Raw genomic sequence first — 21,374 nt, 5'->3', positions numbered from 1 at the left:
CCAGAAAAAAAAAATAGTAATAGCAAAATCATCACAGAGAATATAAATTTACTTTAAAGATTCTTTTCTAATGTCATCTTGTTATGAACTAATTCCTCTTGTGGTAAAAGCCTTTACAAAGAAAGGACAGTGTGCAAAGGAACTTGTGACATCTGGCCTCCAATTTATGTTTGCATTAAACTGGTAATTTTTTAGAAACAAACCTCTTGAAAAGAAGTATCTGGCATTGACGAAACTAATGCTGTTCTAAAAAGAAACACTTTTTAAAATTTGTCACTATTCCTTCTATTACTAACTACATATGATCAACACATAACAGTAAAAAAGCAATAAAACCATATTTCATAAGAAATTTATAGTATTTTTGTGCACAGCTGCTGATTTATGTAAGTGGACTTTACACTGCTAGGCAACGTCATTAATATACCAGAAAAGAAGGTTAAAAAGTAGGTCAGTGATATAGGACAATGGTTCTTCAACTTAACTCCCCTCCTCTGCCTCTGACTTGAAGCATAATGTTCATTCCTCAAATTTTGGAGCACTGAATAACACTGTAACATGACACAGAAAGCATGAATTAGACATTATCCATCCTTGATCTTTACACAAAATTCCCATGACATCTATAGAAATTCCGCAGCTGCACAAAATAGAATAAGGTCTATGGCAAACAAAGCTTTCAGGATTTTTGCTCTTCAATAAATATCACAAGCATAAGAGAGACAACAAATGTTAACATTTTATTTGATTTGAACATATAAAGGTTGTAACTCTGAAACAATTCTTTTAGAGCCATCTTGTGGGGAAAATAAGCAATTTAAAAACATACATGTACTGTAATTTTCTACCAAAAAGATAAATGTTCAGTATGACATCTTCTAGTATTCATTTAAAAAAATAAATGTCTCACACTGTAAACTTTATATAACATTGTTTAAACTATTGGAACATGAAGGAAGTGCCTTTATGAACAATTGTATGTTAAAAGTTTGGTTTAAGATAGAAAATATATATATCAATAAGTTACAGATGCAATTTTTCTGAATTATGCTTTTAGGCCAGGTTTCATTCAAACTCCACCCAAATGCAGCCTCCAAAAATACGCACAAACCTAGAGAAGCTGAGGTTTGTTTCAAAGCTTGCTTGGCCAAATGAGTAAATCCAATGGAATTACTAAATGTAACCAAAATGGAGTAAAAACAAAATAACTCTAAATACAGTAGTAGATTCAGCAGTCAGAGCTGAAAAGTTTTTGTTCTTTAAATTCTTAACATTGCCAAATTATTTAAAGTTTTGGTAATCTGTTAGTTCTTAATGATTTAAACCAGTTGTTTATAAAGATCTCATTAAATGACAACTTTCTGTATGTGTCTACTTAAACGAAGTACAGGTTTGGCCAGTCAGTTTCAGAATAATTGAAAATTATGACACAAGCTTCAGCTATTGAAAGCAACCAAACATCAGCAGCTGCTTGATCTATGCATCTTGTCTACTAAGTAAAGCATTTAAATTGTATCCTAAAGAACAAATGCACACAGGTATTCCAGATAACTTAGTCCTTTTTAATTTAAGTCCTATTAAAATACTTGATTTAGGTAGAACATTAAAGCATATCACATCACATTTATCCAGCATGTATTTATCTTCTATTAACAAAAAAGTAAAACAGAATATCACAGAATATTTCTACAAAGTGCACAATCAAGAAGTTACACATAAATATGCACTTTTTTGAGCTGTTACAATCAGTGTATAGGATAGACTAGCAGGCACCTCTGTTAATTTGTGTTTGCTTATTTGTTTTTAATAAATATTGAAATCTGACAACAAAAGGGTCCTATGGTACCCAAAGCCTCTGACAGCTGTGACTAAACAAAACATACTGGCACCCAGAAATATAACCAGACAATTTTTGCTAAGGCAAGCACAAGGATGTCAATTTTTAATTTTACACTGCTGCCAAACTTAGTGTGAAAGAAGGTGTACATGTGCACTTACAGCTTCCCATAATATTTAAAGATGACAATGACATTTGCTTCCTCCACATCCTTTTTAAACTTTGGAAAGGAGCCCTGACTCAGGGGCACTCGCCTTAATAAGATTTTGGATTTCTTTGAATTTTGGATGTTCTTTATCAGCTACCAGCTGCAGCAAAATAGCTTCACTAGTAGTAACTATAATTCCAGTACGAGCAAGACGCTGAAATAGAAAAGAACAGAAAGAGACAAATGTGAGATGCTTTGAAGTGTGAGTGAGCATACGCTGTGTAAAAAAGATGGATGGTGTTTTTTAAAAACAGCTCCTATTAACAAGGTATTGCCAATTCAACTGCAGAACTTCTTAACAGTGCCATTTCTAAAACTAGGATGGAAAGTGAATTGTTAGACTTTATTTAGGAAAAAGGCTGCCCTGGGTTACAAATAAGGCTTTGTAGTTGGACTAGATTTTTTTCTCCAAGTCAGATTAATTAAAAAGAAGTCCCACCCCCTCTTCTATTAACACCACTTTTCCCCTATATACTGTTGAGGATAGCTTTCTTCACTTTCATGCAGATTTAAAAGGCCTTGGGAAAAAGAATATAGCTAAATCAGAGCAAAAGGGGTTAAGCAAGAAACATAATTGCAACACTTTCTCTTTCAGGGCTTGTTATATACTAGCATTTTAGCCTTTGGACTACACAGCACAGTCATACTAATAACCCCAGAGACAAGAGAGAGAAGCTCTTCTACAGAACTTATATATCATACTAGTAAAACAGTGGTTGCTTTTAACTGACTTCTCATTATAGCCTAAGTAACTCCCAGCCTAGTTCTGAAAGAATACAGAATAAAAAGAATAGCTGTATAAAAAGCAAAACTGAAAGAGGTCTGCTAGATGTTTTAAGTGTGCTACTAAACAAAGCAATTTTTTGAGTAGTTCAAGCCATGTGACATACTGCAGTTTTTATACTTTTAAGACTTCGGTTGCTGCCCACCTATATAGCAGAGTTATCCCTAAGTAAGGGATGTTCCTACCCACCCCACCCCCTCTACTCCCAATCTTCACAGCAATAGAACAGATGTTTTGGCAGTAAAACTCCTAATGGATCTGTCTTTCCTTCCATCATCCTCTGCCTAGCTGTATGATTCACCAAATCTAGTGCATCTACAAGGTTCTGAATTTACCAAGGGAAGGAAAGAGGCAGGAAATACACAAATGAGTACATTTTCAGTCTGGTTTCTACTGTAATTACTAAAGGAAAGAGATGCTCCAGACCTTCTAGGGCAGACAAAGGTCACTGCTGTTTAGTTCTTCAATTACACAGCACTTGATAAGGAAAAATTATTAATTTAGGGGACCAGTAAAATGTACACATATTTCTTCAAGGAAAGGAAACGTTTTTAGAAGATTGCCCACCAGACAAAGGAAAGAAACAAGCATGCACTGTGTCTACATCACAAGAAGCCATTAGAATAGATGAAGAGTAAAATTCAGCAGGAACAGATTCAGCTGGCTCAATCTAAGATTAAAAGTGACACAAGGCCTCTTCTGCAGATAGGGCAGAGATCAAGAACAGCCACAACCTTTACCAGCTGGGTTGGATTATTTTAATAATGGAAAATTTGAACTTCTTGAATGCAAGGTTTTGCCTGCTCACATTCTTAAGCACACAACAGAAGCAGACAGAAAAACTGTTTAGTGGTGTTCAGGCAGACATGAAGCTTTGGCTACCAGTTAATTCCAACTGCATTTCCTAATACATCTGTTCAAATATTCATATATTCTTCACCAGCACCATCAAAACACATGATACAGGAGGGGAAACGTGAAGAAGTAAAGGGATATGTGAGACCAAGCAGGATTTATTTGAGGTTGCTGAGGAATTTAGTTGGAATAATGGCAAGATCATTCTTTACCATCTGTGAAAGGTCACTGTGAACAGAAGAGGGCTCTCTTACTGGGAAAAGGCAAATGTTACCCTCATCTTCACAGAAAGGAAGAAGAAGAATCCAACAAACCTGGATCAATGAACCTTACCTCGGCCCATCAGGTATAGAGAAAGTTCTCATGAAAGACAACGTAAGGCTCACCAACTAAAAGACTGTGACCAGGAACTGTCAGCTGTACGTTGAGACTAAAGCAGAATTATCCAGTACTTTGGTATTTTACCGATTTTCTTAAGAAACACATTGCCATGGTTAATCAGGATCACTGACACTCCCACCATGTGACTGTTTCTCCTGGTCTCCCATTCCCTGATGTGCCCAGCTCATGCCTTTTCTAGCCCACAGCCCTCAGTGCCATTTTTAACAGAGGTTCTATGGCACAAAAATAAGACAGAGTTGGCTGGGGCAGCCATAGAGAAGGAGGAGGAGTTATCACTATGCAACTTGATGGCTCATCACAGCAAGCCAGAAAACACTCCATGAATCATATTTTAGCACTGACTGCTTTGTGGACCACAGCAAAACATTTTCTTTGTACTTTGTCAGAAATTTTTGAAAATGCATACTAGAAAGTTACCTAAAACTGATCAATTTTTTTACAATTTTTGCAAGTAACTGTACTTTTAAAGTGATCACTACCTTTTTGACTGGAAAGAAAAACAAAGCTAGCTATTCATTACCTCAACCTCTGTTGCACTGAACCAAATTCTATGCTTGCAGACACAGTTTAAGTGATAATCAGATGTACAAAGACATACAAAATAAGGCAAATAGGTTCCAATTTTGGTTTTGTTTATTTTGTCTATGGCCACTACTACAACACCACACTGACTTAAGAAGTCCATGATTTCAGTAGATCTCACACTGTGCATGTCACAATGCAGTACTTTACAGACATTAAGCTTCCACTTCATACAAGTCATGGATTTCATCAACTGCTATAGGCTAGTGATTTCTCTTTAGCCCCTAATTTTCCTATTCATGAAAAAGGAGAAATTAAAACTTCTTCACCTCTGTGAAAAAAGTATAAAATGCTACAGTTATTACTAGCTTCAATTTCCAAATAACTATAAGGGCCCAGGGCAAAAATTGCAATGCTTAATGCATATATCAGTTTTTGACTCACAACAATGATGCCTGTAGGCAAGTTAGAGTACAGCATAGAAGTAGCATTTGCATGAACTTGCTACCACATAGTTGTACCTGCTTTGAAATTTTTGTGTTACATTTATCTCCACTTTCTCAACATAAATGTTAAGGTACTAAATGTTAACATAAATGTCTGACTAAGCTCTTAAAAAAAAAAAGAAAAGAAAAAGAAAGTCTGCTATAATTACAGAGTCTTGAGATTAAGCTTTAATTTGCACTGATGAGGAAGAACAGAGGGAGGGACAGACAAGAATGACTTTTCAACTTGCTATATCACATTTCATTTCAGGGAATTTCAACATCAGAACAAATACTGTTTGGAAAGACGAAAACAAAAGCTCTGTAGTACTCTGCTGTAGACATAACACTCCTTAACAAAATATCAAAAAATGCTAATGGTTAGATAGGGTAACTTAACCTGCAAAAACCAATCACTTTTTTAATCCTAATGTCCTAAACTGGGTTCTACATATTAAATCATGACTTAGGGAGGAAAAATAAAAAGCTATTCTTTCTGTACTGTGGAAGCTATTGTGAGAATCACAGCATTCTCCTCTTCTTAAGTCTTCATTTGTCCAGTGGTTACTGTCCTGAGAAATTCCTTGTTAGCAAATGCAGAAATTAGCATATAGACCCAAGGGGTAGAAAACCTTAATTACCTCAAGAGCAAACATTCTGTCCATCATACTTCTTGATGAGGTGGCATCAGCTACAATATGAACTTCCAGACCTCTGCCAATTAATTCCAATGCTGTTTGCTGGATGCAGACATGAGTCTACAGGGGAGAAAATGAAGGCCAAAAAAAAAATGAATAAATCATTACTGCAAAACATGAGTAGCACAATGCCAAGTTAAAGTACATAATTAATCAGGGTTCAAACACGTACTTTTCTAAGCATTACAATAATAGGGAACTCAATGTGGGTTTTAAAATGCCAGCTAAGTTTGAGACAAGAGACTGTAGCTTAAAAATATCTCATTTCAAATTTTATGAGAAAGTATCAAAGAAAAAGAGCATACAAATAATTTAATCTGTAGAAGATATCTGAACTGTAAGTTCTAAGAAATATAAACTGACCTTTTTTAATTACAGAAAGCAATGATAATTTGTTGGCCAACAGATAATATCAATAAAACTGCAAGAATGGCAAGGCACGTACTTCCACTCCAAACAGCACAACACTGCGGACTCCAGGAATTTCTGCTAATGCTGCTTCAACTTCTGGCAACACCATTGAAAATTTTGTTTTAGGAAGCACAAGTTTTGCTCCTGTTAAATCAATTTCTTGTACAGTGCTGCCAAGACCTTTGGGGTACTGTTCAGTTACAATGACTGGAATTCCTAAGAGCCGTGCACCTTGGAGCTGTAAGAGGAATGGGGAGGAAAGTGTACAAAAATAAATTATTAAAGAATGGTAATAGTAAAGATATTGTTATTATTTGAAACTGAATAATCAGTAAGCTAGCTATATATAATAATTTACATTTGTGATCAAAATGTATTACAATGAAAAAGCAATCAACGAACATACCAGTCGTTGACCTACACTGATGATATCACCAAAGTATTTGATGGCAGGCCGGAATCTCTCCTGCATATCACAACAAAAAAACACAGTGCTTGAGGGTGTCAAGTTGCCCAAAGTCGTCATCTGAAAAACAAAATCATATTTTTAATGTCAGTGAGGACCTTTCCCAAAGAGCAGTAGAACAAGAAAGAGTCTGGAAAACTTCCGTCATGGCACCTGCAAGAGCACAGGGCACTTGAGCACCAAGGGACCTTGGAGCACTGGGGGACCTTGGAGCACCAAGGGGCCTGGAAGCACCATGGGACCTTGCCCATTCCTCATGCAGTGCTTCTTTGCTGTAGTCGGAGCATTATGGCCTTGCAAAATCCCATTGCTATGAGCAGGTAGCCATGGGATCTGGCCCTGTGCTCCTGCCAGCCTCTCTGTGTCGATTTGATCACTGTTGAGACCAGCTGACTGGCCTTGATGAACCTCATTCCCCTCATTCAAGTACTATGGCATTTGGTCCTCTGCTCATACAGGGCATCTTTCCCAGAGCACAGTGCCATGCTGCCTGGACCTCTGGTCCTGCAGGGGACTTTCTCATCTCTCAAGCCCCATGACTCCTGGCTGCATGGCTTTGCAGGGCTTCCTTTCCCTGTCTCAGGTGCCATGGCACCTGGCCCTCTGTCCTTGCAATTCAAGCCCCATGGGCCTTTGTCCCTGGAAAGGGCTTCCTTTCCTTCACTTGAGGACCATGGGGCCTGGCCCTACAGACCTTTTTCCCCTGCTAAGGGCTATGGGACCTGTCCCTCAGCAGCAGGTGCATGGCCCTGCAACCTAGTTTGAAATCCATGGAGTGGGGATTTGTGCTCTTGCAGGGCCTCTGCGCCCTGATTCAGGCATCTTGAAGCCTTGGAGACCATGGGGCCCAAACCACTAGCGCTTCTTTGCCACTGCTAGGGCACAATGGCCCTGCACGGCCCCTTTTGTGTGAGCAGGTGCCAATGGACACTCTTGCTGAATGGACTTGGAGATGTCTGATGTGGCTAGGGTGACTTGATGGTGCTCTGGAAAGACCTGGCCAGGGTTGCAGTGACTGGTGGATAACACCGATGTTGAGAAGACAAACCCTTTGTGGGACAGAGTGGTAAGTGACATTGTGCTAGACATAGACGCATGTGCTGGGGCCAGAGCACTGCCAGAGTGAGCGCTGCGGGGCAGAACGGCCCATTGTGATGGCGCCGAATGATGCACTGTGAGAGCCTGGAGCGACGGATTGTGACTGCATGGCCCTCACTGCTCATATGCGGGCGCGGAGTCCCACCCCGCCGGCTAGTGCCCACACTCCAGCTGAGCGTTTACGCGAGGTCTGGAGTGAGGAGCAAGGTTGGCCTTGGTGCTGGTGTCGTGCTCTGGGAGTTGCTGCAGAAGCTCTCAGTGCCCTTCCCAGAGCCACCAGAGATCCTTCTGCAGCCCTGCCTAGTTCGGGCCGTCAGGAGACCCAGGAGGAGCGCTCGCAGCAGCAGAGGTGAGTGCTACAGAGACATCTCTCCCTGGGCAGCTGGAAGGGTTTCCTGCTTGAGGGGCCTGCACAACTCTTCCAGCCACCCCCGGCTCAGCCGATGACCATGGCCTCTTCTCTGCCTTTTGCAGCGCGACACCTGCTGCTGCAGCGCCGGTGAGAGGGAGCGGCTCGTCATCGCCAGTTCTCCCCAGCTCACCTCAGCAGGCAGAGAGCATGGCCACGGCGCTGGGCACCCGCTGTCCCATCTGTCTGGACAGCTGGGTGAACCCCAGCTATGTGGTGCCATGCCTCCACCGCTTCTGCTTTGCCTGCATCCAGCGGTGGGCTGAGACCAAGCCCGAGTGCCCCCTGTGCAAGCAGAGGGTGCGCTCCATTGTACATTCAGTGACGGCAGACAACAGCTTTGAGGAGCTTGTCATTTCACCACCTGCAGGGACATCAGTCATGGCCCAGCAGCCAGGGAGATCACCCGGACACCATGCCTTCCGACCACAGGCAGCTGGACCAGTGCAAAGGGATCCTGTGGGCAGCCTCCAACCCCATATCTGGGCGTCCCTCTTCCGACGGCATCCAGCTATGCTCCAGCCCCTGCTGCCCTGGCTGCGCCAGGAGCTGGGGCAGCTCTTTCGGAATGACAGAAGGGCAGCCTCTGCAGCGCAACGCCATGTCATCTCCAGACTGCACTTCTTTGGCCTGAATGAGGCAGCTCTGACGGTGCTACTACGTCCATCCCTGGGAAGACACACTGCTGGCTTCATGCAGCGGCTCATTGCCACTGCCGTGCAGCGGTGCAGCGGGGAGGCCCAAAACCTGCTGGGTCGGGGGGCCTCCCGTGCTGCCAGAGGACAGGAGGGCAGCCCTGCAGCAGTCCCCAGCCACACTGCCACCTCAGCGGGGACACCGGCTCCCGGACCGGAGCCCTCCCAGGGAACCAACGCAGAAGAGCTCCCCTCCCCAGGTGCCCGGCACCACTGCTGTGCTCCCCCTGAAAGCGCGTGCTGCCCAGCTGCAGGCCTGCAGCTCTGCAGTTGCTCCCAGGGCGAGGCTTCCAGCCTGGGGTGCCCGGGGCCAGCCCGTGCCCATCCCCATCGCCCCAGGCCTGGCCTCCTGCTCACCGCCACCTCTGCCCCCGGGGCTCGAGGCTCTGCCCTCCCGCCAGCCTGCCCTGCTGGCTGTGGCCTGGCCACGATGCCGTCGAGATAGCTCCTTCTGCACAGAGTGCGCCTTGGTGCTGCTGCTCTCTGTAGAAAGCTGGGCTTGTGCCCTGCTGAGACAGGAACCCCAAGCAGTTCAACAAGGGGGAGGACAAAGGCAGGCACGTGCTGGGGGCTGCCCAGCTCAAAAACAGCTTTGCCAAGGACTTGGGGGTCCTGGCGTACAACAAATCGTATGTAAGTCAATAATGAGCCCCTGCGACAAAGTTGTCCAATTGTACCCTGGGCTGCGTTAGGAATGTTGCCAGGAGGACAAGAGAAATGATCCCTTCCCTGTTCTCAGCACTGCTGGCTACACCTCGCCAGTGTGTCCAGTTTGGGGCTCCCCTGTCAAGAGAGATGTGGGCACACTGAAGAGAGTCCAATGCATGGCCACAAAGAAGAAGGAACTGAAGCATCTCTCTTCTGAGAAAAAGCTAAGACAGCTGGGACTGCTCAGCCTGGAGAAGAGGAAACTTTTATGAAGATCTTAACAATGTCTATAAATACCTGAAGGGGGTAAAAAGTGAATGGCACCAGGCTCTCTTCAGTGGTGCTCAGTAACAGGACAAGAAACAATGGGCACAAACTGAAACGTGAGGTTCCCTCTGAACATCAACAAACTCTGTTTTACTGGGATGTTGCCCTGAAAGGTAGTGCTGTCTCCCTCCTTGGAGATACTCAAAAGCTGTCTGGACGTGGTCCTGGTTGCGCAGGACTGTGGCCCTGAGTGACAAGACGGATTGGACCAGACTACCTCCAGAGGTCCCTGCCCCCCTCAGCCATTCTGTGATTCTGCAATGCAGGTGACATCTTGCAAGGCTGTCCATTTCCCCCACCCTCCCAGACAAACATGATTTCCATCCACGACTGCCCCAAGGCAGAGCACTGGGGAATGGGGCAGGCAGGCTGGTATTAAGAAAAGAATGGTCAGCTTGGCTGCAGGCCTCCAAGAGCCTCAAGAGTTCAGTTTCCACCAAGTGAAGGCCTCTCCAGGTGCATTCACATGGGCAGACCAGGTCCTCCTCCATGTCTTTCAGATGCTGCTTGCTACTGGCATTCGCAAAACTGGAGGCACAAGGCGCACCCAGCACACAAAGACAGGCAGAGGGAACTGGCTCTCTGCATCTGGGGGAGGAAGCATCTCGTGGCTCTTGGTAGCTGCTGTTGCACAGTAAAGGAGATAGATGAGGGAGGCACGTCCTGTTGTCTGCACTCTCCCAGAAAGAAACCTTCCTTAAGGACCCCTTAAAGGGGCCCTGCACGGCCCCTTTTGTGTGAGCAGGTGGCAATGGCGCCTGCTTTGGCTGCCATAGGACCTGGCTCCTGCACTCACAAGACACCAGAATGAGGACTAGGAAGCCCAGCAAGAGCCACTGGCCAGCCCCCACGGTGCTCAGCCCGGGGAATGCGGCATGGGGAGAGGCCCCACAGCTGCCAGCTCAGGGCCGAGAGGCACTGCAAGAGTAGTGGGAGATGATCACGCTGTTGCCCTCCAGTACGGCTATTCTGCCCGCTCTTCTGGATCCAGCCATGGCACTGGCACTTCTTCCCCACTTGGATGAGATCCTCTTGAGCAAGTGGGTACCCTCACACCCCAGCACCCCTCACCACCACCACCTCCTCCTCTTTGTGTGCTCTCTGCAAGACTTTTCCCAGCACAGCTCCTCCCTGCTGCAAGTGAGTTCTGCAAAACAGGCAACACATCTTCCCCATGCTCACCAGCGCTCCCCACCCTCTTCTGACACACAGCTCCATACCACTTCTCCAGCCAATCCAACCAAGCAAAGAAAGGGGAGAGACAGCAGGTCACTGCTGGTTTTGGCACCAACAGCTGCTGGAGGGTCCTACATTGAGACCCAGGTACCAATGTCAGAGCCACATCTGACCCTGCGGGCCCCAGACGCACAGCAGGAACCTGGGGAAAAGCTGAGATGGGTGAAGCTCTGCAGCCAATGGAGCCTTTGAAACAGTTACTTCTGGAATTTCTTGCATATTTGGAAACCTTTGCTGGATTTCACACTGGCAATGCTGTATCTTCCTGGACCTCCCCATGAGTCCCTTCATGGGCTTGTGACACTTGTGCCCTGGGTTGGGCCCACGCAGGTTTCAAAAACCTCCAAGTTCTGGGATGCCAACACCTTGCTGGACAACCCACTGTGGTGTCTTGTGAGCTTCACAGAACTTTTTGTTATTTCCTTATCTCCAGCCTGAACCTCTCCAGTCCCTGCTGATGCCGCTTGCCTCTGCTCCTGCCGCAAGGCACTACTGGGAAGAGCCTGTCCCCATCCCTGTCATCCCTTCCCACAGGCACCTGGCTGTAAGCTGCACCTAAGCGTTCCCTGGTCCATGCTGAGCCAGCCCCGGCCCCACACACCCTCCTCACAGGGCGAGTGCTCCAGCCCCACTGCATCAGTGGCCTCTTCTGAACTCCTCTGGCTTGTTGATGTCTCTCCCGCCCAGGACCCCAAAGAGGATGGGTGCTAAGCAGAGCAGATCATCCTTGCTCCCCCCAGATAGGGTTGAAAGACACAAGAAAACCCCCAAGAACAAGTCAAGGGCTGCCTTTGGCTTGTCATGGGAAGAACCATGGCAACCCAGAAAGGGTTTGGATGCCCCATCTCTGCAGGTGTTCAAAGCCAGGCTGGACAGGGCCCTGGCAAACATGATCTAGTGGGTGGCATCCCTGCCTACGGCAGGGGGGTTGAAACTAGATGATGTTTAGATATTAGATGAAACCTTCCTTAATGACCAGTGCTGGGTAGAAAAGCTGTCTCAAAAAAAAAAAAAAAAAAAAAAAAAAAGAGAAGAGAGCTGAAGTCCTCCTGGTGTTTGCTTGTGCTACAAATCCATGGCCCCCCAAGCAGGTGATGCTGCAGGACACAAAGCCCCACGTGGCCAAGTGCCCTGAATGGAGCACCACAGGGCCTGGCCAATTGCAGTTGCAGGGCTTCCTTCCCTTCATTTGATGTCCGTGGGTCTTGGCTTAATGGACTTGTAAAGGGCATCTTTATGCTGCTTTAAGTGTCACTGAGACTGGCCACTTGGGCTTGTGGGCACTCTGTTCCCTCCCAGAGTCAACTGCCATGCATGCTCATGGGCAATAGCCTGCAGGGTCTGCAAGTCCTGCTCAAAGCAAAGTGGAGTCCTTGCCCTCCACTCTCACAGGACCTCCTTCTTCTCGCTGCCAGATCAGCAACCATGGGATGGGGCCTGGCCTTCTGCTCTTGCACAGCCTACCTTGATTTGAGCATCCTGGGTCTTGGCCCTCCACTTTTCAGGGGTAAGACTTATGCTACTTCAAGTTTTCAAGTTAGATTCAAGTTACTTTGAGCCAAAATATAAGGAAAAAGGTTTCACAAGTCTGATTTTGTTATGTTTCTGAAACAAAATGAATGGCAGTAATACTGAGAGGCAGTACAGTACAGCCACAAATAGGGAATCAGGATTTTATTAGGTGGGAGACATAAGTCACTTTAAATGTACATGGAAACTTCTGAGCTCTAAAATGGGACAAAGGAGCACACTGCTTACAGTACTGTTAAAAAAAATCTATCAACAAAATTACACTCCTAAAACTTGTATTTGTATCTCCATCTCTTAAAACTGACGCAAAATCAGAATGAGTTAAAGACCTTCACTTTATACATGATTTAAATAGTGCACATACACACGGCTTCATTGCGTAGTCAGTTTCTTTTGTCTACGAGATCTTGTAGCACAAAGCTGATGAAAGTCCAAAGGCTAAAATGAAAGCAGAGAAGCTTGTCTGCATTACTACCAGAAACTGACTGCATATTAATGATGAAAATAATCTCCCAGAGTTTCCCTTGAGGACACCAGAGCGTAGTGGAAGGGGGGCTAAGAAAAAGAAAAAAGAAATCGTAGATAGCATTTTCACACAGTTTGAAAGAGTGCTTTTTATTTGAATGAAATTGCTTGCATTACCTGCAGAAGCAAAAGATAAGGCTCCAGCTACAGACTACAGGAAAAGAAAGGAACTACGCACTATTGGTAGTTATAAGGCAACTCAAGAGAAATTACTTCCATTCAAAAGCTTTTCCGCAGACTGATAAATCAAATTGAATAAACTCCTCCTGGCAAGCACCCATTAATTTTCTACACTTCATTTTCTGCAAACTGAGGTTGAGGTATTTTAAACAAAACTAAAATTACAAAAATCAGTAAAATATTTTATTTTGGAAGAACAGGGAATCAGGAAGCCTTACATATTAGTCCCAAATTTTTCACTGATTTATCTCACGTCTCTTAAGTCACTTTTGATCTCAATTTCCAAGACTAAAAAAAAAAAAGTACAGCAGCAGCCAAGCTCACACATATGAAATGGCCTGTTCAAATTACTGTGAAAAGTACTTGTGTGTTGTACTGTAAACAGCAAATTCCCACACCTCTCAGATTCAGTATGCCACTACTCTCAAAATGTCAAATGTCTGTAACTGTCATTCCTCTAACTCTTACCCACGAAATGGCAACGCCATTACCACAAGCAGTTATGAACACAAATTCAGTAATAACTGCAGAGCAGATGCCCTAACACCAGACCCACAGATGCCATGGGAAGATGGAAACGCATCACAAAAGACATCAGGGAAATCTTTTTTCAGCAGGAGGGCACAGCAGCACATAAACAGGTTACTGCAGGTGGTAGGATCATGGATGTTTTCAGCAGTCAGTAAGGCAAAATAATAGCTGATTTGGTCAAGTGCTGGCTTTGCACATGAGTTAGGGAAAGCAGCCTCCAGAAATCTCTCCCAAATTCTTCTGCAATTCTACACCATGTAGTAAATGAGGCCTGGGACCAAGAATGTTTGAAAATAGAAGTAAATATTGAGTAACTGTCTCATTCTTGAACACTGTCCCTCTACATACTTGCACAATACAGAAGTCACTTGGCAAGTACTAAAGTACAACTGAACACAGTGAACACTTGTAACCCATTCTAACTCTGGCCCTTACTAGCAAGGGACCATTCAACCGTGACATTTAGCTTCCCTACTGCTCAGCAGAGTAACTGGAATTGAAAATGCTTATCAGTGTGTCTCCTACTCCAAAAACGTATCATTTTGTCTCAGCATTTATATGACAAGCAACGATCATTATTTTCTCCTACAAATCTATTCACCACTTTAAAAATTTTAAGATCACTTTCAACTAGGCAAATCATCATGGGATTTTAGACTGATCTACACGGAGTTAATCTGCTGCCTTACCGAACACCTTCCTATGCCAGGGCAACAGACGACACTAGCTTCCTCAGCAGATGAACAAAAATAAGTATAAAAGAAAAGTCAGAAAGAAGTTGAAGAGTCTATCCTTATGGAAGGATCAACTGCACCAAAATTTTCTTTGCAAAGACCTACCTGGTCTGACACGTGTAAACAAACAAACAACCAAAAGTGATACACAATTTATACAACTCCTACACAATCCATCCCACAGCTCTATCTTTACCTTCATCTTTTTCCTCACCAGGTGGCACTTGTTGCCACTCAAGAGCATTATTTCCAGTTCTGTCCATGGTGGATTTGAAAAAACAACTGCATTACCTTCCTCCTTCATATGTACAGTTATGTACAAACATCTATTACCACACCTCAAGACTCAGATCAGGTCTCAGTTTAGTTGTTTTTTTTCCCCGTACTCTAAAACGTATCTAATGTTCTCAGTCCTTCCTCCTACTACTGTAATAATTTTCATTGCTCTCCTTGAGGGCCTTTTCCAGCTACAGTCTACAGTGAGGCCACGAACACTACTGTAACAGTAGTACTTCTCAGCCCACACTACTTTTCAGTATCAGTAAAGCCTCTGAGAAAATGGATCAATTCACAGGTCTTGTAGGCTCCATTCAGCTTATATTTTCCACTATTCTATTTGCCTTTTATTTTTTGGGGGATTGATGATACTTTGACTCATGAGGTCCGTTTTAACCGCTAAATCATTACCTGAACCCTCCCTCATCTTTTATTTGCATAGTTGATTATTTCTACCTTAGTGTAATACTTTATTCTTTCCCCTTTGAACTGCATTGTATTTCACCTTGTTTCTCCAACTTTTCAGAAAAATGCAGATTTCTATTCTATTTCTCTCAGATGCTTGCATTTCCTCAAGAACAGTATTCATCCAGAGTTACAGTAGTGACTTGCATGCCTGTTTCCAAACAGCCGACTCAGAACAGATTTTATTCTGCCCCATTCATTATTTGTCCCATTTGACAGTAAAGCACTGAAGATAACTGACTGCCTTTCCAGCCAGGGAGTGTCCTTGGCCCAGACTCCCACTAAATCCCATATGTTTATGACAAGCATTACATGGAGCAGAAGCAAAAGCCTTCTGCTTTTGCTTTCCTTTATTATCAATTTGGTTTAATATGATTTAATTTCTGTACTTCAGTTTAATATCAGGGACATTAAAACAAAGTTGTGTTGACAGTATATATTTGCTACATAAAAACTTTTGCAAAATCTAACACAATTCTTAAATTCACTCTCGTATTTATTTTCTACTAATTTCTATTTTCTATTAAGTTGCAATCTGCAACAATCTGTGGGTGGCAGAACAAGAAATGGTAAGAAGTAGATGGTGAGATCAAAACCAATACTTGCCTGTTTTCCTCAGAAGAGGAGATTTGAAAAGACAAAGAGCTTCAAGAAGTAGAAAGGCAGGCTGGACAAGCCAAGAATGGTTTTCCACTGCAGCCACACAGTCTCTGTCAAAATCCACCCCAAGCAGGAATCTGCTCAGCTACAATACCATTAAACAGCTTATTTATTTATTTATTTATTTATTTATTTTGTATCAGCTGAAGTTCCCCTAAGCTGTATGCAAGATTTTGCACTTGTTTTGTTTCACTCCTCCTAGTTAAGTTATCAGGACTTTCTTCCTTCCAGCTGGAAGTTATCCACAGCAAAACAAGAATAGGTATGTCAGATGGCAACGTAACCTGATGCAGTTCTTTTACCCAGCTAGAGAAATCATCTCTAGGTCCTTATCCAGACCAGGATTTAAAGGTATGTTGCCAGGAGTTACATACAGCTTTAAATCCTACTCTAGAAAAGGCCCAGGTGAGAAAGGACAGGTGTTTTTTCACATCTATTTAATCTCTGCTGATCATTATTAATCATACAAAGTGTGACTGTGATGAAGGACTGTAATTACAGAATCAACTTGACAAAAATATTCATGTATACTAGCTCTTTATCTGTACTTTCCCTATCGGACTTCAGGGAACCATTACACAAAAAGTGCAATTTTCTCCCAGCATTTGTTATGGATGAGAAGTGAAGCAGAGAGTGTCCCATGTGACATCACTTATAAACGTCTTGCCAAGGTTATGTGCTAGTAGGGCAGAACAGAGGACCTTGCAGATACGGTATTTCAAAAGTTGCATAGAAAGACAATGAAAAGAAGTTGAGTATCATATTTTCAGATCCTTTGTTTTTAAAAGGAAATCTGTAAGATTCAGTTTTACTTTGTTGTTTATCTTTCAAAGGGAAAACAAACTGAAGAAATTCATCTGCATGTAGTTCAGTGGAAAAATTAGTTGTAAGTATCTCAGTTTGTGATTATATTTATTTTATGTTAAGCCGAAGTGCATTCTTTTATATGCAATTCAATACTTAAAAGTAAAGATTTATCTAGATAAGCACATCACGTCCATATAATTAAGGTAGTATGAAATTATTGATAAAAATCTGAAGTGATCAAAATGCCTGCTGTGGATTAATGATACACAAACAAAAGTGTCTCAATTAGAAGAAACTTTTTTTTTTTTTTTAGGAACATTTGGAACTGAGGAGCTTTCTTCCACCTCAAAATACTGTTTCTTAATTGCAGTAGTAACAGAATTTAAAACTGCACTATTTAAAAGTTTAAAGTAAAAATAATTCCTCTCACCTGACTCACATACTGTAATCTATAGTTTGGTCAGGATTTTCCTGGTCTTCAGAAAACGTACTTAGGCTCCTGAGTTAGGGTTCCTTCTATTTCCAAAGCATCTGAATGCTAGACAGATATACTAAATATATATAAATACATTTGTGTATAAATTGCTTTATTTTTATTTACTTTGCATCTCAGCAACAATTAAACATCATTCTCCAAGCTTTTCCACACAAGAAAATATATGCATATCAACATATCTTTCAAAGAGCTTAAAGCAGAGGCCCTTAACGCTCTTATTTCAATAATAATCTTACCCTTTTACCTACAGCATCTTAAGGTTACAAGTTTATAGAGGTAGAACAAATATTACCAATGAGAAGTCACCTTGAAGTTATGACAGCAACAGCGAACTCCTCTATTACATAGCTATAATGAGCATAGCTGTTTTCTCTTCTGATATTTCCAGTGTTTTTCCTTACTGCTCCTCTTCTCTCTCCAAAGAAGGTTACAACATTTACAGCAAAAACAATAGTTCTAGCAGTACTATTCAGATATATTTACAGTTAGAAAAGGTTAATGCAGTCCTGCACTTTTCCCCAAATATTATAACTATTATTCTGTTAAACGTTTTAAAACATCTAAATTCCATGAAGAGTAACCATCTCCTTTCTGTTAGTCCGTCAAGGTGTAAGCGAATACCCTCTTCACCAGTTGGAAGAGGTCAGAGAAGAAGTTCCTCTTTGTTGCAAGTGTATGGTTGAGAAGTTTTTAAGACTAGCAGCCAAGCTGAACAGCTGGCTCTACTGTAACCTCTCCACAACAGTAGATGGAAATTAGAAGTTCAAGTGAGAGTTTTGTGGCAGTACAGCTAAAGAGAACAAATGTAGCTGTAAGAGCACAGTACAAAGGCACAGATATGACTGGAGAAGAAACATCCAGTAAAAACATCCCTGTACAGATCAAGTCTTATATTGAACTGTGCGGAGTGGCTTTCAGAGGGGAGCATATGGTGATTTCTCAGCGAGATTACTACCTCCCTCAACTGCACAGACAGGAAATTGAAATAGTCCAGTCAAACATCGTTCAGTGCTGGTATTTCTTGAGATATTGCAATGAAACATATCTTTTCAAAACAGGTCTGCATAGAAGAGGAATCATTACAGACAGGTACACAACCACACCAGGGGTTAAAAAAACATTACAAAATACATGTGCGCATTTAGTTATAGAACACCCCCAAAAAAATACTGAAAATAATATCTAGAAATATGGATTCTAGTATCTCTGAGTCTTAATTTTAAAGCAAATGTCTTTCTGAAAAAGTAAATCAACTCACATCAGTGAGTAAAGGGTATCCCCCTTGAAAGACATGCTCCAAATGGTATTTTTACTGACTATGCTAATTGCAGAGTTGCCAAATCTGTGTTACATATAGCTGCTGAAAAACATCATAAAGGCAAACAATAGTGGCACTGTATGAATCAGCACAGGGAAAGAAAGTATAATCTTCCCATCTCTAAATCTCGTGCATCCTGCAGAACCTAAAGTCTTAAAAAGCACAGCTGTGTCTGCATCAGACCAAGTGTTCTCAAAACAAGTGATCTGTGAGCACCTGCCGGTGGCTTAAGGAGAGCTGACTGACATCGCTGATGTCTCCATCTCATTCTCAGCTGCTGAAGCGCATCACAGAGGTGACTAAAATAATATTAAAGTACTATCCTTTTCATATCAACAGTTGGTATTATCAGAATTGTAACAGTACCAGTGAAAGCAGCTAATCAGTTAGACGTTGTATTTACACTGTGGCTCATCCTGAATCCTTGCAGTCAAGTTAAAGCTGCGTAGTTGCACTCCAGGAATGACGTATTCTTCCATGTCCCAATACTGACCTTTTACACCGTGGTGTATGTACTGCCACAAATGCTTGGGTTGCATTTATAGTTTCAGTACAGACAGCCATCTGCAAAAGGGTCTCTGCAGAGCGATGACCTGCATACAGAAGAAACAAAATTCTGACCTGCACTGCTGCTCTTACAGCCTCAGATTACACAAGGTGTTTTTGAAATCCTTACTTGACTTAACACCACTCGTACCGACTCTTTGCAAGTTGGGGAGACTGTCCTTTGCAGTTTCTATGGCTGGACTCCTATCCATTCCATCTCCAACACAGGAAGAAAGAAGGCTTTAAGCTAAATACGATGAATGACAAACGGTAAAATGAATAATGAATGACCAAACAAGTTTTTAAATTAGTCAGGTCCTTACTTTTATTTCCATACACAGGGTTAAGGAAAGGAAAAAGGATTTCAAAGGCATCCTTGATATACAGTCTAAGCAAACAGGCCACCTTGAGAGTTTACCAGTTCAAGACACTACGATTAAGCAGAGTTTACAAACACTGTGAATTAGCCTGTTTCTGGAAACAGAGCAAAGACTAGCAATGTTTCAGTGTTTATGACATCATTTTTTCAACTTACGTGTAATTTTGGCTTGCCAAACTAATACTTCTTCGTTACAAATTAGGAAGAATGCTCTGAATAAAAACTATTTTATTTGTAAAAAGGTTGAATCCTTTAACATTGGAAAAAGGAAAAAAGCCATTTTGCTTCGAGTGCCACTACTACACCATGACTGGCACGAATCTCTAGTATGCATAAAGACATCTTAGTATGAAACACACGTACTGTATCTGTCTGGCAGTCTGGTCTCCTGGTTTATGGCCACAAAACTCATGAGTTATGAACCTGTAAATTGTGAAGAGCTCTTTAGGCAAGAAAGGATAAAGAAATCCTAGGGCTGCGAAACCAAGCTCTGGAAAGAGCAACCTTTGAGTTTCCACCTAATAACGTTATCGCTACTCAAAGCCGGGCAACTCCAGCTGCCTCTTTTAAAGGAGAAGTGTTTATTATCCCAACCACCGCTCCGCTTCCCTCCCGATGGGTGAAACAAGTTCTCACTCGCCGCACACACGTGGCTGGAGCTCAGACGCCTCCCCAGCCGAGCGAGATTAAAGTTTCCACGCGGAAACGCCGCGGGGCCGGCCGCCCGGGCGGCTCCCTCGGGGCTGTCCCCGGCTCCGTGCTCCGCGGGCACCAACAGCCGCCGCGCCGAGGGCTGGGGCACCCGGACGGCTGTGCTGTGCTGTGCTGTGCCGTGCCGTGCCCCCGGCAGCGCTCCCCCAGCTCCCCGCCGCTCCTCCGCGTCCCCTCCAGCGCCGTCGCGGCCGTCCCCCAGCCCCGGTCCGCAGGGGGCCCCGGGGAGCCTCCCCGGGGCCGGGGGGCGGCGGCAGTACGGGCCGGTCCGCCCACACCTGTGGCGGGTCTCACCTGGATCTGCAGCGGCACCAGGCGCACCTTGCAGCGCTCGCTGACCAGGAAGCCCTTGGGCAGGTCTATGTACTGGCTCCACTCCTCGGCGAAGAGCTGCACCACGAACTTGCGGTGCATGTCGATCTGGTCCCCGTAGAGGCTGAGGAACTTCTGGATCAGCAGCTCGTAGCCGGCGCCGTGCGGCACGGTGGAGGGCCGCGCGAAGACGGAGAAGCAGAAGAGGACGGGCACGGAGCCGCCGCCCGCCGCCGGGCAGCCCCCGCCCGGAGGACCTGCTGCCTCCGCCGCCGCCATCTTCAGGGGCAGCCGAGCCAGCTCGCTGCGGCCCGCTCCTCCTCCTCCTCCTGCTGCCGCCTCCTCCCCTCGGCCAGGCGGGCGGCGCCGGCGGCCCCCAATCCCGGCTGCGGCTCCTCCTCCCCGCCGTGGGGCCCGGCCCGGCCCCGCCGGGCCTCGAGGCAGCAGTGACTGTAGCGGGCTTGAAGGGGCTGTGGGGTGGCCGTGCGGGGCCGCGCTTTTCCTCCGCCTCGCAGCGGCCAGGGACCTGTTGCTGAAGGCCGGGAACGGGTCGGCTCCCTCGGGCTGCCCTCGCCCACCCGTGGCAAGCGGTGGGTGGGTGCGGCACGGCGTGGTGCTGGCAGGCAGGTGGCTCCGGAGCGTCCCAGCTGCTCCATGCCGGGCTCTTCAGATCCACGGAGGTGTGAGGAGTATGTAGTGCATCCATCCGCACGTTTTGTCATTTCCAGCTTCTCTGCAAAAGTCCCAGATTAATTAACCTTCTCTCCTTTCTCTCTCTTACCAGGAACTGATCAGCCGCTAGAAATGTTGCCTGCATCTTTGC

The 21,374-nt window shown here is 44.3% G+C and overlaps 1 protein-coding gene across 1 annotated transcript; it reads right to left on the bottom strand.

Moving 5' to 3' along the window:
• Window positions 1-714: 714 nt before the first annotated feature.
• On the bottom strand, window positions 715-20,912 carry ISOC1 (isochorismatase domain containing 1). Its single transcript, XM_083818955.1, has 5 exons — window positions 20,534-20,912; window positions 6,609-6,728; window positions 6,237-6,440; window positions 5,735-5,851; window positions 715-2,199 (listed from the first exon to the last, which is right to left on the bottom strand). The coding sequence occupies exons 1-5, from the start codon at window positions 20,828-20,830 to the stop codon at window positions 2,053-2,055; spliced, it is 885 nt and encodes a 294-aa protein (XP_083675081.1). The 5' UTR covers window positions 20,831-20,912; the 3' UTR covers window positions 715-2,052.
• Window positions 20,913-21,374: the final 462 nt, after the last annotated feature.

Source organism: Anser anser (genome assembly GCF_964211835.1).
Source record: "Anser anser genome assembly, chromosome: Z".
Taxonomy (NCBI): Eukaryota; Metazoa; Chordata; class Aves; order Anseriformes; family Anatidae; genus Anser; species Anser anser.
The sequence above is the reverse complement of the archived record's forward strand: the minus strand, read 5'-3'. Positions and strand labels throughout refer to the sequence as shown.